General features: G+C 46.0%; 1 protein-coding gene across 2 annotated transcripts in view; it reads right to left on the bottom strand.

Annotated features, from left to right (window-relative positions):
- Positions 1-20,253, bottom strand: part of EXT2 (exostosin glycosyltransferase 2) — a 127,902-nt gene that overhangs the window by 23,332 nt on the left and 84,317 nt on the right. For both annotated transcript variants that reach the window (XM_053923876.1, XM_053923875.1), the window contains exons 9-10: positions 19,861-20,050; positions 10,336-10,502 (exon numbers count right to left, since the gene is read on the bottom strand). In XM_053923876.1, coding sequence (XP_053779851.1) covers positions 10,336-10,502; positions 19,861-20,050 — 357 coding nt within the window. The remainder of the gene's footprint in view (positions 1-10,335; positions 10,503-19,860; positions 20,051-20,253) is intronic.

Here is a 20,253-nt window from a genome sequence, read left to right on the forward strand (position 1 = left end):
ACCCACAGGGTCGAGTCAGCCAAGAGGTCAAGGAATGGAAATCTCAGGGGCTGGTTCTCACTGAAGGCTGAGCCACTTCCAGTAAGGAACCATTGACCCGCTCCAGGGATGTCCCTGCATCTGGGCCCTCCTTTGGGGACGCTCCCTTTTTATCAGTCTTGCTACGCAAGAACTGAGGCTCTTGGTGCGCTAGGTGACCTCCAAGGGTAAGTCTGCTCTAGAGCCCTTGGCAGGGTGAGGTAGTTGGTTCCATGAATCATAAAGAAAAACCTTTCATTTTTACAGTTAAATGACAATGAAAACCCTGCTTATTAGGAAAGGAATTGTAATGGATGGTTTTATTCTGTATCAGAAATATTATGGTAATTCTGAGTCCTCCGGGGAATGTAAAATGTTTTTCAATTAAAAGATACATTTGAAGGAGAGGATTTTATTTGTAGATGGTTACAATAATATTAGCCAAATTAATGAATCTATGTTGGATTGGTCTCCAATAAATCATATTTAAAAAAAAAAGAAAAAGAAAAAGAAAAACCTTTCAGAAGAGGCCCTCCCTGGATCCCCAACAAAACCGAGCACACTTCCACCTTCAGGGCTCTGAGGCTTAACATTTGGGAGGAAAGCAGTTTATGTTGTATCAGAAGGCTCATCTCCTCGGGTCTGTGAGAAACAGTCTTCAGTCCCAGTCCAAGGCTTGTTTTACATTAATTTGTTTCCCAGACCTGGTATCTGTGGCATTTTCACTGGCAGAAATCTCAGAGAGGGGCGAACAGAAGAACAGAGATAGTTGGTTTGGGTTTTTTTTAAAGTTATCTGCCTGCTAGCTTTAAAAAGAGATTATTATGAAGTCTAATTCTATGATAGGTTGTTTCTTTCATCTCTCCTAGTGAAAAAGGAAAATATGGGATAGTTCATTTAGAATCATATATTTTATCATCTCTCCCCCTCTCCCTGGATAAATATATAGATAACTATAAATGTTACTAATTATGTTCAAAATGTAACTGTTCATAGAGCCTCAGCTCTGGAATTCTCCAATTGGCTGAGCTCCTTCATCACAAATTAAATCTAAGCTATGTGTAAGCCTGTCTTTTTTTCTCCTTGGTCTTCAAGCCATTTGCACATTAAGTTTTCGATTTTCCATGACCACTGTCTACCTGGCCTTTCCCTGTGTTCCCTCTCTGTCATCTCTAGTCCAGCCTGTGAACCCCTCTACGAGCCTACAAAATCCCTTCACCCCCTTAAACTTTTCAGCTTGTCTACCAGCTGGCCCTATGTCACCTGACCAACCTGGCGTCCACTGTTACCCCAAACACGAGTTCCACGCTCACCACGTCAGTCTGCTCCTGACCTCCCTGTGCCACCACACACACCGAGCTCACTCTCACTTTGGAGTCTTTCCTCTTGGTGCTTCCAATACCAGGAACCCTCAAAGATGGTTTTATGTTCTCATGGAAAAAACGGGGCCGTCCAGGCTATTTTGCCGTGTTCCTAGGATTCTTTGAGAGTATATATACTTGCCGTTGCCTTGGGGAGTTGTGAACAAAATAATACAAATAAATTCTCAACCTTTATTAGCACCCAAGAGGTTTGACCAGCCTCTCCCGCCCACGAGATACTCAGGCAGTAAAAGGAAGCAAAATGTTAGGCATTTCGTGCAGCTAACACACAGCTGGCTCTTAGGCAAGCCCACTCCCCACGTGAAGGACTGACTTTATAACCAGCATTACTAGCCAAGAGAGTTTCACATCTCTCAGGTGAAAAATGTTCGACACTTAAGCACTACTAATAATTTTTATGGTTGGAAATGAGGATCAAAGTATGAAGGAAAAATAAATTCATGGGCTCATATATTCAGCCAAGTCTGCCTGGCTCATTTTCTGCCACATGTTTTAATGGTCTCTCTAAAAGGCAGGGGAGGGGAGGAAGAAAAGTTGCATTTTATTTCCCGGCTCTTTAGGTCTGAAATAAAAGCAGACAGACTTGGGTTAAAAAAAAAAAATCAAACATTTGAGTAACACTATACACTGCTACTGTTCCCTCAGGAGTTCCTTGCAAATGAGTATCAAGAACTCAATAGATACTTTCCTGGTAAAATACATAAACAGATAAATAAATTATTCCAGGCTGAAAAGAATTTCAACATCTGGCAGCTCACTGGAGCTTGTCAAACAACTCAGAAACACACAGGGCCAGAGAAGATCATTCTTTAGCTCCCGACTTCGGGGCTGGCGAGGGAATGTAACGTTTCTCAAAGCTCTTTGCCTTCCAGCAGGGAATATGACCCATTTAAACAGGCAAATGACCCCTGTGTTTTCTTCCAATAAAACAAATAATGATACCGGGCATTAGGTCTCAAATCCTAATGTCTGTGTGCTCAAGGCACAGACACTGGAAGAAAAAAGGCCTTACGTTTAAGGGTTCTATTCAATGAACATTTAACACTTTAAAGAAAGAACTTAACCCCTTTGCACCTCAGTTTGCTCAGCAATGAAGTGACAGGATTGCTGATCTCTAGGTCCCTTTGTGTTCTGAACTTTTGGACTGGGGTGCAACGAATGCTTAACAGGCATGCTGGGATTCTGCTCCGTTCAGCCAGGTGGGCAGGGAGGCCTGCCGGGGGCCCGCCCAGTGCCGCAGCCTTGTCAGTGTACCGCAGTACACAGCATTAACACCGTCTGTTGGAGCGGCGGTGTGACACTGCTGTGGTCCTGATAATTTCCTCCTAGAAAGGGACTCTAGGGCTCACTCTCATTTTCAGGCTAATGGAAGATCTTCCCCAGGGAGATGTCCCCCCACCGTTCCTCTTCCCTCTTACATCAGGCCCATGTTTCCTTCTCAAAGCTTTGTGCAGTGTGCAATCGCAGCTGCCCCTCTGTCTCTGCCCTATGTCCCTTAAGCAAACCATGAAGCCTGTTGCTTTAAAACAGCAAATCTTGCCCTGGCCAGGGGCTCAGTTGGTTGAAGGATCGTCCCAGACACCAAAAGGTGGCAGGTTCAATCCCTGGATGGGGCGAGTATGGCGACAACTGATCGATGTTTTTCTCTCATGTCGATGTTTCTCTCTCTCTCCCCCTTCCTCCCTCTAAAATCAATCCTGCAGTTGTTGATTGAAGGATCTCCTAGTAAGAGATCTATTATCCTTCCAGTAAATATATCCTCAAGTGAGGATTAAAAAGATTTTTTAAACGACCAATCTCTGTTGATCAGTGCTTCCGTGCCTCTAACCAAAGCACTGCCCTACATCGCCCTCAGGTCTGCACAGAACACGATGGGACCCTGGCGCTTGAATCTACGTGTCAGGCCTCAGAAGAGGCATCTCCAGAACCACAATGAAAACAGGCCGTGGTTCACCACACGTTGCTCTGCTCGTGCTCCATTGATTGAAGTCACTGCTGGATTCTCCCTTTGGCTCCAGATATGCTGCTGGCCATCAACTCAAAACACCCCTGGATCCTCCCACATGCAGTCTTCCTGGGTTTCACAGGAAAGTGAAGGATTTCACCACTTTGGATGCACGGAAGTGTAGTACTTTTCCACACGGAGCCACACTTTAAAGGTCTGTCTATACATCCCATCCCGTGGACAGGGATTTCAGGAAGTCATCTGGTCTATTCTTCTGGCCCCAGGCAGTACTAGCAAAAGCGCTCTAGCTGCTGGAAGACTGCCGGCTTCCCCTTCCTGAAAATGCCCAGACGGGAGACGGCTCTGTCTCTCCAGGTTCCTCTAAAGATTCTTTGGAGCCACACACAGAAAGGTCTTCTGCATGGCTTCTCCTTGATTCTCACATATTAAACACTGTGTTTGAGCTGTTTTTTCTTTTCAATTTAAACTAGGATAAACTTGAACTTAACTACTACAGAAATGATAAAGGCTGTCGGAAAAAACACAAAGAAAGGGAGATGCCTATTTGAGGGAGCAAGCAGGGCAGTGTTTCAATGACATTAAAATTACAAGTGCTGAGGCAACTAACCTTACTTAATTGACCTACTAAGATCATTAAATCAGCAACTGCAGAATCTGTACTCTTTCAGGAGCACATGAAACATTTAACAAAATCTTTCTCTTCCTGGGTCATACAGTCTCAATACATTTCACAGATTTAAAATAATTTGAGTACATTTTCTGAGCACAGCAGAATCAAATCAGAAATCAGTAAGAAAAAGGTAACTTTAAAAACTGGCAAAAGTAAGAACTGTCAGAAATCAAGTTGAATGGAAGTCCGACAACCATGGAATTAAAAAAGCGCATCCATCCGGACTGGTAGGAAGGGCGGAGATGCAGAATAGGCTGGTCCCACATCCACGTGTGGTGGATAAAAATTCGGGAAGGATGTCTCCATCTCAGGAGCAGAGAGTCCCAGCCCCACACCTGCCCCCCACCTAGGGTTCCAGTGCCAGAAAGATAAGTCCCCATAACTTCTGGCTTCAAAAATTAGTGGGGACTGAGTTGGTAGAAGAAACCACTGGAGTTCCAAGCAATTCCTCTTAAAGAACCCACACACGGACTTACACATACTCACTCCCTCCCTCTGAGCTCCAGCACCAGGGTAGCAGCTTTAAAAGCATCACTGGTATACAGGGAGAGACTGAATTGTCTGGCAGACACCACTGTCCCTTTTCTGAACCCTCCCCGCACAGAGCCATAGAGCCGGCAGACTGGTGCTGTATCTGAGACTCCATCAACCTGGCTAACACTGTTTGACCCATCATGGAGATCCCCAGAGACTCCATCCCACCCGACTTACAGGCCCACCCAAGCTGCTTTTCCATATGAGTGGCTGGTCTTGGCTCATGCTTCACAACTTCCTAAATCCTCTCAAACAAGCAACAGCCAGCCTCCGTGAGTCCCTAGCCCCCATACCTCTTGCTAAGTGGCCTCAGGCCAGGCACTAGCAGCAACCAATCTGGATTCAAAGCTTGGCTTCACCTGGGAATCTCCAAGCTCTGCTCAAGCAGCAGCCATCTCAGATTGTTTTATAGCCCAGGCAGGGTGACCCTGGGAAAAACACAGGTGGGGGCTGAACTTGGCCTGCGCCACCTGGGTAAACCCCAGGGCCTACACACCCACATCAGAAGACCACCACCCTGTCCCCACAAAGCTGATCATCCATGGAGGGCGAAGGTTGGTGGTGGTCAGTGGTCATGGCCAGTCCTTGAAGCTGACTGGCCTGGGTAAACCCCTCCCATTGATCTGCCAAGAGCAACCAAGGCTCAACTACAGAGGAGGGTGTACTCAGTCCACACAAAAAGTGCACCTCGAGTACCCAGCTTGGGTGATGGGGAGGCTGTACCACTGGACCCTACAGGTCACCTACTACATACACTAGCCCACACTACCAACTCACAGAGTCAAAGCAGCTCTACCTAATACATAGAAACAAACACAGGGAGCCTGCCACAATGAGGAGACAAAGAAACTTGGCCTAAATGAAAGGACAGATCAAAGAAAAAGAAGTAAACAAACTGGAGATGAGCAATCTATCAGGTGCAGTTCAAAACACTGGTTATAAAGATGCTCAAGGAACTTAGTGAGGACCTGAACAGCCTAAAAAAGATTCTGTCAGAAACAAAGGGTACACTAATTAAAATAAAAAACAATTTACAAGGAAACAACCATAGAGTGGATGAAGCCGAGAATCAAATGAAGGATTTGGAAGATAAGGAAGCAAAAAAAACCCCAATCAGAACAACAAGAAGAAAAAAGAATCCCCCAAAACTGAAGAGAGTATAAGCAGCCTCTGGGATAACTTTAAGGTTCCAACATTCACCTCATGGGGGTGTCAGAAGGAGAAGAAAAAGAGCAAGATATTGGAAATCTATTTGAAAAAATAATGAAAGAAAACTTTCTTGATTTGGTGAAGGAAATAGACATACAAGTCCAGGAAGCACAGAGAGCACTTTGATGGTTGCCAGATGGTGGGGGGGGGTGAAGGGGTGAGGGGATTGAGAAGTACAGATAGGCAGTTACAGAATAGCCATGCGGATGTAGGGTACAGCACAGGAAATGGAGTAGCCAAAGAACCCACGCATGACCCATGGACACGAACAATGGTGTGGGGATGGCCTGAGGGAGTGGGGGATGCCAGGTGGAGAGGGGGCAAAGGAGGAAAAATCGGGACAACTAGCATAATCAATAAAATACATTTTTAAAAAAATTTAAGAAAAGAAATAAAGAATAAAAACTGGCATAAGAAGCAATATACTTTTATATGACTATGGGTCAAAGAAGATATTACAGTGGAAATCAGAAAATACTTTAAATTTAAGGAAAATAAAAATATGACATATCTAAACTTGGGAATGCATCCAAAGTAGTAATTGAGGAGAAATTTACCATTTTAAATGCACATGTTAGAGAAATAAGTGTTGAGAACAATGATCTAAGCTGTCGAGTCGGAAGTCTTGAAAAATAGCAGCAACTTAAACGCACGAAAGTAGAAGAATGAAGAAAAGAGTAGTTAATGGCACCTAAAATGAATACACAATAAGGAAAAGTCAAAAGTTGATTCTTTGCAAAGATTATGACGTGGATACACCTCTAACAACACTGATCAAGAAAAGAGAGAGAACAAAAGTCACCAATATCTTGAGTGAAAAAGAGCATATCATTCCAAATTGTAGACTTTAAACAATAAGATGATATTACAAATGACTTTACAGAAATACAGTTTATAGTTTGGATGAAATGAACAGAGTCCTGCAAAAACACAACTCATCCAGTTCACACGAGAAGGAATAGGAAGTCTGAAGAGCACCGGAGCCACTAAGGAAATCGGGCCTGGAATGAACATGCTACAGGACAAGGGAGCGTGGATTGCGCAGCATAAAGAGAAAGTTACAAATGCCAAGTATGGTCTCATGACCAAGCCACACAGCAGAAAATGTAGCAGCTGCGCACATGTTTTCCTTTATATAGATACATATAGATATAGATATATACACCCCAATTTATTTGTCTCTTCTTCTTTCGCAATTACCATTTGATATAAGAATTAATGCTACAGTTTATTCAGTTTATACAATGTACATACATTTACGCATCTTAGTCTTTGGATGTCTGTGGTTTCCTCATAAGTTTAATGCCCTTTGTCAAATTTTAAAGTTTTTAGCCATTATTTCTTCAAATATTTTTCCAGCCCCGCATTCTTTCTTCTCTCCTTCTAGAACTCTGATGGCATGGGGGCTATATCTTTTATGAGTGCCCCACAGGTCTCTGTTCACTTTTTAAAATCTACTTTCTCTCTGTTGTTAAGACAGAGTAATTCCTACTGACTTATCCTCAAGTTCACCAATTCTTTCCTGCCATTTCCATTCACCTATTGAGCCCATCCAGTGAATTTTAAATTTAGGTTACGTAATTTTCAGTTCTGAAATTTCTCTCTGGTTCTTCTTTATATCTTCTGTTTCTTTACCAAGACATTCTATTTTTCCACTTTTTTCAATAGGTTTGTAATTGCTTATTAGAGGATATTTTTATGATAGCAGTTTTTAAATCCTTGTCAAAAATTCCAACATCTGTAGCGTCTGTTGATTATCTTTCCTCATTAAAGCTGCACTTTTCCTGGTTCTTGGTGTGATGAATAATTTTGGATTATACCCTAAACATTTTGAGTATTACTATGAGACGTTGCTTCCTATTTTCTGTTTTAGCAGGGAGGTCAGGTTCAGAATGCACGGCCGGCCCACTTTGTGGGCTGTGCGGTGCTCACAATTTAGTTTTATAGTGACACTCTGGTCCACCCAACTTGTGTGCTGCGCTACCCAGAGGCTAGTCTGAAAGTGCGTAGTATTCTACACCACAGTTTCTCTCTCAAAGCTTTTGCTGTGTTGACTCTAGTCAGTCAGATGCATGGCTGCTTTGAGGGGGTCGGGGGAGGAGAGAGTGTGCCTAGGAGTTCACACGCAGATTTAAAGAATCCCCTTTTCAGCTTCCTCCTTTCCATACTTTTCCCTCCACTCTCCAGTTGGGAAGGGACGAGATGCTACCTGTTCGCTGTCTGCTGCTGGTGCAGGCTGCGGACAATGGACAGGGCTCCTCCCAGCAGGCTCTGCAGCTGCCTCTTTGCTGACGTTCACTTAGCACAGGGCCTGGTTGTTCACTCAGGTTCTACCCCACAGTCTCCACACTGGGCAGGGGTCAGGGAAAGAGGGCCATCTCTGCTCCTGTCTCCTATTAGCGCGGGGTGGGGATGGTCACAAGGCTCCGCATGACACTTGCCACAGTCACAGCATCTAGTTGGCAGGGTATGTATGGCTTCTTTCCCGGTGTTTGCCTGGTGTAACGTGGGCTTAGTCAATAGGGTTCCATCTGCAGGGCTGCCCTTTTCTCTTTGGCAAGAAAAAGTGGGGTTTTGTGTTTGTTTGTTTGTTTGCTTTTATCTGTGCTTATAAATGTTATGACCTTCACTAGCACTGAGGCTGCAGAGTGAAGGGAAGGAAGGAGGAAGAGCGGGGGAAGGAGGGGAAAAAACCCCAGGGAAGTCACCGTTGCAGCCTCCCTCTAGTCCCGAGGTTGCTAGCCACTCTGTCTCTTTTTCAGGAACGGGGTGGTGTGGGCTTACTTGATCTTGTCCAGAATTGAAATCTACAACTCATTCATTAAGTGACAGAATATTCAAGTAGAATTGGGACTAAATTAAAGAAAGAATTAGTAAGTACCCAGGGATGGGTATAATGACTACCGGGACTTTGTGTCTCCCCCCTTTCAGGGAGAGAATGAGAGGTCCTTGAAGGACAGATGCACGAAGGACAGCTGCGTCTTCTCAGCGAGACGATAAAGCTGTTTCTATTGCTGTACGGACGTTCAAATCTGGGTAGGAGCGTGTGTGCGGACACTGAGCGGCCGAAGGCGTGGACTGCGCCAGTGTTTACACCGCTGCCTCCCAGCCCACCCCGCCCTGCGATGTCGGGGCTGAGACTCTGCAAGAAGAGGCAGCACCCTGTCTGCCTTGACTATAACATGCTGAATAGTCCTTTTTTCCCCACAAAAATAGGTGCCTGGGTATGGTTTGAAGCCATTATTGGCAATGAAGAGAGAAAACCTGGCAGAAAAAAATTGGTCTTTTTGCCATGAGTTGGCTAGAGAAGCAAGTAGGTAATTTGCTCTTTTAAAACATGGGGATAAGAGTGGACTAAAAGCCATCCGTGCCCTAAATGCGATGAGGGAAAAGACATCTCTATGAACGAAGATAAGTCCAAAAAGATGAATGCATGTTTGATGAGCTACTCTCACGCCTTTCCCTGGCCAGTAACTACTCTGACCGGGGTACCGCTCACCAGCCTATGTCGTGGCGGTTTCTTTGACACCGAAATGGAGCTCTATACACAGAAATTAAAAAAAAACAAAAAACCAAAAAAACCCGAGAAAACTAGAGCTTTTAATTTTTGGTGGTGGCACTGATAGGAGAATTCCTATTTCCTCCCCTTAAAATCCGCTTTTAATTTAAAGGTTGGAAGATAAATTTCTAGAATAAATATAGGTACCACGTACAGATTCATTTAGTAAAATTTCATGATCTCTTAGAACCTCGAATTCAACAAACCCCGAGTCAACTAAAGAAGATGGTTACCTGTCTCCCAAAGGCCGGAGGACAGTAGGGGATAAATTCCACCGCACTCCCCCATGCCAGCTGCAGCCAACTGATTTACACACTCTGTTTTGCTTGGTCTGAAACCACCGTTACACCCCACAGCCACAGGCCTGTCCTGTCGCCACCACGAATCTCACGTACATCCTCCCTGACAGAGCTCATCAATTCCCGTTGCTTTTCCCCAGGCCGCGGCTCTGGCACTTTCCCCTGGGGAGACCTTTCCTGGTCTCCATACTTAACCCTTGAACCCTGTCTAATCCATCAGCCGCATCGAATGAACGGTGAGAGGGAATGTTGCTCCCTGCAGACGGGCGGCCAGCCTCCTCACTCAAAACCCAGAAAGAAAGCCATCAACAGGGTCTGCTTTCTGTTTGTCGGCGTCGCCAGCTTCTTCACTCACTGATGTTTTTATTGTTGCCGTGCCCGGGCTGCTCGAGTCCGGGGAAGCACTACTCAAAAGGAGACATCAATTAAGTGCTTGTTAAACGCGAGAGCTGCTCTTTTGAAAATGTCCCCTGGGACTCTCCCTGGGAGTTCCCCAAACTAGTGGAGGGCAGAGCTGTCAATGTGGAATAGGGTTTCCCCGAAGTTTTAAAGAGCAGCCTCACAATCCACACTCCTGAGACTCTACTAGAACTTAAAAATTATGACTTTAGAGAATGAGATGGACTCTTCACTAGGAAAAACAAGCAGTAATAGGCAGTAGATACTAAATATGCAAACATGCTGTTAAAGCTCCTTACCTCATAGCCGAACTGCAGCTCGTCGGAGGTCAGCATGATGATGTCGTCATCAATGGCCAGCACAGCCTCCGTCTCGATCTCGTCATAGGGGAAGAAGCGGTTGCTCAACTTGTTCTCAGCCGTCCTCACAACTTTCAATGGAACCCGGATTTTGGGCCACAGAGACTCTGGAAAGATAAAAAACAAGGTATTTCTTTCTAATAAAGTGGCGAAGGCATCATATTGCAAATGAGTTGGAAGAATCAATAAAATCCACATACACGAGTGTGCAGGGGCAAGACCTACAAATGCAGTTTCACAATATTATACATTTGTCTCTCCTAAGTCCTTACGATACTACTAATTCTCATGAATGTTTTAACCAGAATGCACAAACCGGCTTCCACTCGCAGCTGAGACCGGGAAGCAAAACGGCCTGACCGAGATCGCAATGAGAAGAGAAATCAGCCCGGGCTGCCTCTTTCTCAGGACCATGGTGTTTTTTTGTGTTTTTTTTTAAAAAATTTTATTTATTGAGTTTTAGAGAGATGGGGGGCAGAGAGAGGCAGGTGGAGAGAGAGAGTCCCCAGGAAGAGAAAGAAACATTGATTTGTTGTTCCACTTATTTATGCACTCATTGGTTGATTTTTGTATGTGCCCTGACCAGGGATCGAACCCGCAACCTTGGAGTATCGGGGACAGCTCTCTAGCCAGCTGAGCTATCCAGCCAGGGCTCTGGCTCATGTTTTTAATATCATAACACTACCACCTCTGCAAAACACTTTCAGGTAGGTATATCCTAGCTCAAATCTTGCCTGAGGCTCCACCAGGAAATGATACAGTGCATGTGCTGAAGACGCCTGTCCCAGGTGCCTGTCTCCAAAACGCAGGCACAAACAGCTAGTGAGGCTGCGAACCACCCCCCACCCCCACCCCACCACCACACTGTTCCAACGGACAGGTACAGCTTTCTTAACTTAGCACTCTAACCCCTCAACAGCCCCTCCCGCATGATTGACCAGCTTCGGTTTCTCATCTTGTCCAATTTACGGAGTAAATATCAAATTTCTAGGTCCAATTATGTGGGATTTTCTAGTACGGTAGAGAAACACCAGCCCATGACTTGCCTTACATTTTCCCCACTTTACTCTCAAATGACTGAAGCAATCCAACCACAGGTTCCTTACTTTAAAGCGCTGCATTTAGCATAGCGTGTAATTAACACGTCTTTGGTCCAGTACCCATGTCTACCTCAGGGCCCTTTACAACGGGCAGTCTGTTCTCCACGCATTTGTCAAATCGGAATAGGAAGGCCAGGTGTCACACTGCTTCCAAAAAGCCCATCACATAATTGTGGGACGACCTAGCTTTCGTGGGTCCTGAAGCCCCCGCATACCCGGGGCCACTCCAAGGTCGCTATAAGGAAGAGAAGTATGACAGAGGGAAACTCCGAAGCGGAAGAGGATGTCTTAACTGACTGCAGACAAAATGTCTTACTTCTGAGTATTTTGCAGCCAGTCCACGCGCCACACTCATTGCTGGGGCATTACCAGGGGCTTGGAAGAAGCCCGTGCAAGTGAAAGGCTCTGTAACTACGGAAAACATTCGGTCTTAAATAAGCGCAAAGCCTAAAAACACGGTCAAGTCCAAAAGCAGCACGCTTGGAAAAGGGCTGGACTGGAGACCAAAAATGAGACTGTCTGGGCCACTGCCTTTTAATCAATAACAATAGTTAATTACAGTTTTGTTCTTGACACAGAATTACATACTCAATAAATATCTTTGGAACGGACTGACTGGCATAGGACGGAGAGCCTGGAGACCTGAGTTTTGCGTTATCTGTGGGATTTCAGGCGCGTCCCTCCTCAGGGTCAGGGTAAGCAGAGCGAGAGCGAGATATTTATTAAGCAACTTGTACACACGACACTTTAGAGACGCGATGTCATTCGAGCCTCTCGACAACCCCGTGCACAGAAATCACTTACAACACAGTCTTCACGAAGCCCACAGAGATTAAGTAACTTGGCTGGGGCAACAGAGCTAATAAACAATAAGGCCAGCAGTTGAATTTAAGTCTGTTTAGCATCAAGGACTGAATAAAACCTGTACGGTCTATTGCAGCTTGAAAATCTCATGTTTCTCTAGATACGAAAAAAAAAATAAAGTTCAATAATTTTCTCCAGCGATCATCCTTATTCTTGTTTTGCTTCCCACTCACCCTTCCAGATAAATAAAACTGCCGCCATAGATCGACTGCCCAAACCCTCATAAAACACGAATTAACTGCAATATCTAAAATGAAGAAGGTTCCAGCCCTACCTACTCGACCAGCGGTTCTCAAACTTTTGGGTGTCAGGACTTCTTTGTGCTCTTAAAAATTGTCGAGACCCCCAAAAAGGTACGTTTATGTGAGACAGATTCACACACACACACTTTGCTGTATTAGACATTAAAACTGAGGAGGTTTGAACACACAAGCACACATCCCACGAGCCATGGGAGTGACGATGCCGTCCCAGGTCACGCAGCCTCTGGAAAACTCCACGGTCCACTCGTGAAAGAACTAAAGAGTGGGAAAGGGAGGCGACTCAGCATTATTACAAAAATAATTTCAACCTCTCAGACCCCCTGGAAGGATCTAAGGGATGGCCAGGGGTCCCTGGACCACACTTTGAGGACCTCTGTACTAGACTCTGCGTTCTGATTTGGGTGTCGCAACACTGGGAAAGTCCCAACAAGCTGACAAACAGTCGGGGAGGAGTTATGAGGAGAGTGCAGGCCCTTGAATCCAGGATTTCTGCAGAATGCTTAGAGAAACTAGGCGTGCCAGTCCTCACTTTGCTGCCCCTCGGCTTCGGTTTCACCCTTCACTGCCCTGTCTGTGATCCTGGAACGGGGTCCTGTTCAACATTTGCCCTTTGCCAGCTGGCACCATGCTGAGCTTTGTCAGCAGAGGGTGCTGGAGGGACACTGCAGGAGGAACGGGGCTTTTCTTCCCAGTTCTGGTGTGCCTTCGCTCCTCCTTGCCCCTCCAGTCCTTGGCCAGCAGACAGGCAGGCAATGGCATGGATCCCCACAAGTTTAAGTGGCGCCCCCAGGGTCAGCTTCCCAGTGAGTTCCACAGATACCCTCAAGGGCAACCCCGCCCCCCGTAGGTGGTTCCAAGTGAGCTCCACTGGAGCTCCACCAGTTTCCCAGCACATTCAGTAACACCCCCCGGGCGCGTCCTGTTGAATTCTGTGGGTACCCAAGGAGGCGGCTCATTTCTTGCTGGCCAGAGCTGGCCTGTGGCACCTCAACAAACTTCGCTGTGCAGTGGGCCACATGGTCTGAACCTCGGACCTAGCTGGAGAACAGGTGCTCCCCAATTTATTTCCTGTAATCTCTGGAGTTCTTTTTACCCCTTGGGTCACCAATCTCCCGTTACTGGTTAGTAATTCTTTAGATGAAACATTCCCTGTTGAAGTTACTATGTGGTTTCTGTCTCCTCCCTGGACCTCCACCAATAGACCAGGGAGGCCAGAAAGGTTCTCAGGTGAAAAGGGAACTGTTCTCTATCACCTCTGAGTTAAAACCATGACCGAAGGCTGGGTGAAAGTTACAGGAAACTGATTTAGACTCAAAGTAGGTAAGAATTTTCTGATTCTGTCCTAAGATGGAACGAAATGCCTTCAGCAACACAAGGTGGCCTTTTACTTGAAATGTACTAATGTAGGTCAGATTTCTCCTGGACATCAGATGAGAAGCAAAAGAAGATGCCTCTCAGGTCCCGGGATCACACGGGGCAGGTAAGGGTCACAAAAAGAACAGGCTGTGCAAACAGCTTCTAACCCAGGTGTACCCATACTGGCCCCGTGATCGTGAACAAAATCACTTGGAACCTGTTTCTTTGACTTGGAAGATGGAATAACAACACCATCTTTCCAGGAATGACTGTGAGAATGCGCTTGAATGCATTCAGCAGCACAGTGCCTGGCACATGATACGCACCCACTAAATGCTGGCTGTGCCTTCCCTTGAAAGTTTGTATCTATTTAGAGAATCAAGGGATTTTTTTTTTTGAACTTCAGGCAGTGGTGGCAAGGTGCTACATATTAGATCTGGTACATTATTCTCACAATCCAGTGGCATGCAGCTAGCTTGTCTACTCCTTCCATGTCTACTTTTAGATCAACAGAATCCCTGCTATTTCTAGGGCTGAAAGTCTAACACACTAATGAAACAACCTCTGCCATGTTACTTTCAAAAGGTAACAAACAGCTCCTCTTTTTGCAGTATGTATGGAAAACAGGCTAGATGCTTTGGTTAAGTATAAACATCTCTCCAGCCCGGATGGGATTTGAACTTTCACTTGGCGAGTGTGTACAGCATGTTCAACACAGACAGCTTTCATATTCTTTGCCCACATACAAGGTCAGCCCAGAAAATGTCTAGCCAGTGTTAATATAACGAGAATGGTTTGCACAACAATGATGTAACCTGGCAGCCAAGGAGAGTGGACTGAAATGCACATGCGTGAACAATGACAACTTCACTGTACTAGTCAGTGGGGGCAGTAGATGTTGTTGAGTGAGCATGTGTACTGTGTGGCCATCACATTCAAAATGACTGAGCGAGTAGAGCAACGAATCTGCATCCAATTTTGCATTAAGCTTGAATATTCCTCCGTGGAAACTATTCAGATGACTCAGAAGGCCGCAGCTATGGGCAACTAGTGATTGGCAGCTGCAACACGACCACACACCCGCTCATGCATCACATCTTGTGCAGAGTGTTTTGGCAAAACATCAAATCACCCAGGTGACCCAGCCCCTCCACAGCCCAGATTTGGCACCCTGAGACTTCTGGCTCTTCCCCAAACTAAAATCACCTTTGAAAGGGAAGAGATTTCAGACCATCGATGAGATTTAAGAAAATAGGACGGGACAGCTGATTGGGAGAACTGTATGAGGTCCCAAAGTGCCTACTTTGAAGGGGACTGAGGCATCATTGTCCTGTGTACAATGTTTCTTATATCTTCTTCAATAAATGTCTCTATTTTTCATATTACGTGGCTGGATACCTGCTGGACAGAACCCACACATCTAAAGAATTAATTACTTGAGACAGTGTCCATGAAGAACTAACTGGCTCCTGTGAAGTCTTTGACGGGGAAGTTTTAGAGAGTGATGAAGGCCACGGAGGACGACATGGGGTGCAGGTGGAAATGCAGAACGAATCATGGCTTTTTTGGAACTGCGGTTACTTCTCCCTGTGCTGAGTCAGGCCTGGGTAGCCAAAAGTCAGCTCTGACAGAAGGAGTCTCCGTCTCAGTGGAGAGCAGCCTATGAACCATCGTTACCAAAAGGCCAGACACTACGCAGAGTCCCCAGTTTCTCCCTTCCACATTCGTAAAGAACACAGGCCTCCAGGAAAGGGAGCCACCGTCATCTCAGGCCTTAGCATCCCCTCTGTGGAGGGCCTGGGCGAGGGGCAGCGATCAGAGAACAAGCTCGTGATTATTCCCTCCCCCACCCCCCGCCCTAAAGCAGATAATTCTGATGTGGGATTTTGATTCTGTTTATCATGAGGTAGGAAAGAAAAGCAAAGGTGAGAACGTTTTGTTTCCCTTCCCATCACCAATCCCATCCTGCCTACTTTGTTTCCAAAAGCAGAGGTTTACTTGTCTGTCTCTCTTTGAGTCCCTGACAAGGACCTAGTTCTTTTCCATACTCCCACACCAGAGAACTGACGAGGCAGGATGACCTTCCTGCTGCTAACTGGCAATCTAAATACACGGACACAGTGGTGCTTAGTGCGGAGGGCATGAGCTTTGGGTCCAGAGAGACCTGTTTGTGTCTGACCCTGCTGTTGGCAGTGCTGTGATGCAGGCAAACCACTCAACGAATCTGAAGCCATTCTTGCGAGATGGGGGTAGTAACAGCTCCCCCGCAGCTTTGTCAAAGGACCGGAGATAATACGTGTAAAGCACGCAGCCAGTCCCTGTTCCCTGGACGTGAAAGGTGTACAATACATGGCTGTAATCACATCGTACCATCATCTTCACCAAGGGCTTCTTGTACAGTCTTATGAAATCCACTTCTCTACTGACTGCTGAAGAGGGGTAGACAGGAGAACATGGGGTGACCCCCTAGGATGCAGAAGGAAACAGGGTCATAGCCAGAAATACTCAGGCCCTAACTCCACTGCGTGGCCCAGGTGGGGGCCCTTTGTCCTTACTCCTTTACATTCTAAATGGGACGGCAGGCTCTTGTGCCATGCGCCTCATCCTCTGGCTCTGGCGCTGGCACAACAGAAATGTCACCTTCCATTCACACAACAAAGAATCTGAAAAATGGGATTTTCAAACACGCTAAATTTATGAAAAACAAAAAGCTGAGCCAGCTGACCCAATAACTTCACAGCTATGAATTTTAGTCCAGCTCGAAGGAGAAAAAGAACTTGTATTAAGGATTTTTAAAATAATGTGTATTGATTAACGGTTTTCTCCATGTTGGATGCCAAGAGAGATGTGAGCAAAGAGAATGTTTCTCCGGCTTGGCAGCGATACCAGAAAACGTTCAGGCTGACTGAACATGACCCCCGTCCCATCCTGGCAATCACTGTCACAAACACAACCACAGAGCCACAAGAATCACGATGAGGCTATCGCCGTGCAGACCTGGCGCCCGCTTCAGTGGTGCCCGAGCCACTCGGTGTGCGTCTGGTCCCCGTGACCCGATTTCCCACAGTTGCAGAATTTAGCTGAAAAGGAAGATGGCTGCTGCTTCTACTTCCCTGTGGCCTCTTCTGGGCTGACCAACCCTCCTGGCTCAGCCAATCCCATCCTGCCTACTAGGAACTATGCAAGTTTCAAGCTGAAGCTGGGGGGTTCTTGAGATCAATTCAAATTTAAAACTGAAATCAGTTGAAACAGAAGGCTGAGGTCAACCTATCTGAAACGGACACTGTAACGGCTCCCTTCAAACTGAGGCCAGGGGCCAGCCAAACAGCTCCTGTGCCCACCAAGCGTGGCAACCGAAGAGTCGGGGAGTGGGAGGGGGTGGCTGGCCTTCCTTCCTGACAGGGCTCAAACCCAGTGTGACGAAAGCTCACTGGAAATTTCTATTGCCTAGTCTAAGTATTTACTTACACTTCAAGCCAAGCAATTCAGATTTAAACATAACCAAAAAGAAAAAAAAAGTATTTGGTTGGATTGGAAAGTGAAAAAAAAAAAAAAAAAAAAGCGGGGGGAGATTTCTGCCTACACTAATCCTTCCAGCAGCAGGCATGTTAACCGCAATATTTATTTTAGTAAATGTAGAGAAAGTGAAAAACATCACTTTTCCCTCTAATATTTCAAAGCCTTGGACTTGCTTTTTCAAAAACATATATGTTACTAACGCCGTACATGAAAAATCAGATGCCTTCGCTGGCACGAGAGCCAGGGCTGACAGCCCCATTTACCAACTGAACAAATACCCCACAGAAGATTAAACGTGGTTCTCCCAAACGACCACACTGCCGGAGCCAGCGCCCTGACCTAAAAACCACTGTTAGAAAAAAGCTGGTCCAGCCTCTGAACGTGTCAAAATTTGGGCCTTATCAGTTGAGGGCTCTCTTTCCTCCCTGGAGCCAAAATATTTCAAAAATAAACTAAATGCTTGGTCACGAAATTAACCACTACATTTTGGTAGGGTCTACCAAAAATTAAAACTGAGCCCCCTGCTCCCAAACCAAGTTTTGTGCTGCTGCAGTTAGTTGTGTCGATGTGGGGGTTGGACCGAGAAGGAAGAGAAAGATTTCTCCTTTTGCATCGTTTGCAAGGATGCTTGCCCAAAAGAAGCGACTCAAATTTACAATAAGTAATTCACCTCAAGCCCTTAGTGGCTAACCAAGCTTTCCAAGGAGAAGCCCCCCTTGCATTTAGCACCAGGCTGTGCAACGCTGCCTGGGGGGGCGCCCTTGGGAGCGGGTGTGCTGAGAGGCTCTCTGGAAGCCGGCGGTCTTCGGGAGCAGGAGCAAATGCGTACATGTGAACGCAGCGTGACACAACATGCTTTCTGGAGCCGAGCGGGACACACAGGCCCCCTTAAAACATGACCCATCCTTCATAAATGAAGGGAAGGGATTAACTAGCAAGGCAGCGCCATCCAATCGACCTCACCTTGGGGGAAAAGAGACTGGTACTGAGGAATCCAAGCCCGCGGTTGGGGGTCCTCCCCACGCTCTCCCTCACAGCCCCATCTGTGTTCTCCACCTTCCCTGCCTGTCACAGTCTCTCTTTCCCTCCTTCTCAGGGGCGCTAACATCTTCCTCCTTCTTCTACGCCTTTCTTCTCTTCTACTGAGCATCAAACAAAACAAAATTACATGTTGAGGGGAAAAAAACTTGACATAAAAATATAGTTGACAAAAAGATAATTTTTAAAAACGCAGTGTGCTTCAGGGTATAATACAGGACGTCATTTAAAATGCTATTTTGTTTACGTACACACTGTGGGCCCTACATCTAAAAAGAAAGTACAGGATTCTTTCGGAGAACAAAAATTCCATTGAGTGAAAAATTTTCAATGTCTCAGGAGGAACTAAAGAATTTTCTTGAAGCAACTTCTGATTTGCCCAACAGACAGAAATATGGTCTTCTTCCAGCCTGGACTATAGATCTACTTACTGCTGGTAGTTTCCAGGGCTGACCATCCCGACTTCAATACAACCAATTAAAAGGGAATAGCCATAAAAAGTGCAGATACTACTGTCAGGCAATAAACTAGACCTTATCGGTGATAGTGGTGCACATTACAAACTTCAAACTCATTCCTCGCTCTAATCCATCAGAAACTTCCTGGCTTTAATAGGCTATAAAGGGCAGGAGCTTTGAAGTCCCTGGGATTAGGATCAGTAATAGACGGACTGAATGAGAAACTAAATGCAGGTGGAACATACTCTATGCCTTCTGAATTAAAAACAAATCCAATTAATCAAACAGCCCTCAAGCCTAGCCGCCAGCCAGCACATTGCAAGGGTGGCCCAGGCAAGGAACAAAGTGATTAAGGACGAGCCAATGGGAACCTGCAGCGAGAGCTCACTTTAGGAACTGATTCCTCGGTATGCTCTTCAAGGACAGGCTTTGCTGACTTTCCCTATCAGAGGTGAAGCCGTGCTTTTTATTGAAGAAGAGCACAGAGATAAGGGAGGAGAAAACTAATGCCTTTTAAACTGAGTTTTCATGTAAACAAATCAGCTGAGAGGGCTGAGGGAAGCTGAGATCTGTTTTCCCAAGGCTGATGGCCTTTGATCCTGCTGATTCCTAAGCCCCCAAACACTTGTGGCTACAGAACAAGCCATGGGCTTGGAGTTACACGGGCCACCCTAGAACAAGAGTGAAATGATTGATAAAACTGGGGTCATGCTGCCTCAGAAGTGGCATTATTGCTGACAAAGCAGGAAAATTCATTTAAAATAAAGAATGCAAACAACTTGGTTAGCCATAACAGACCCACCTGAGAGCTACCCTACCCCGCAAACCAGGCCTTTCCTGAACACTCCATTTGCCCACTTCTCCTACCTTCCGGGGGGCTTTTATTCTGATTATTCCAGACGACGAGGAGCTTGGACAGACTGGGCACCTTGGACACTTCGGTGATGACGCGGAAGAGACTCTCCACTCGGTCATAGGTGAGGACGATGGCAGTGAAGCCTTGGGACTGTGGCGGGATCAGTGGCAGGAAGAGCGGGTTGCTCACACTGCCCCACTTCTGCAAGAGAACAGACTGGTTCAGAGACGGATCTAGTAACAATGGGGCTGATCGTTTTCCCAGCATCGTCAATAAACGCGAACATGGGGGGCTCTGTGGCTTTCCCCATGACCGATCCAAGAGCTAAGCAACTGCTCAGTCTTCCCAACTTCAAAATTCATATTGACTCTCTGTCACTCAGTCTGGCTCTCATACCATTAAAA

The sequence above is a fragment of the Desmodus rotundus genome, chromosome 5 (genome assembly GCF_022682495.2).
Source record: "Desmodus rotundus isolate HL8 chromosome 5, HLdesRot8A.1, whole genome shotgun sequence".
Classification (NCBI taxonomy): domain Eukaryota; kingdom Metazoa; phylum Chordata; class Mammalia; order Chiroptera; family Phyllostomidae; genus Desmodus; species Desmodus rotundus.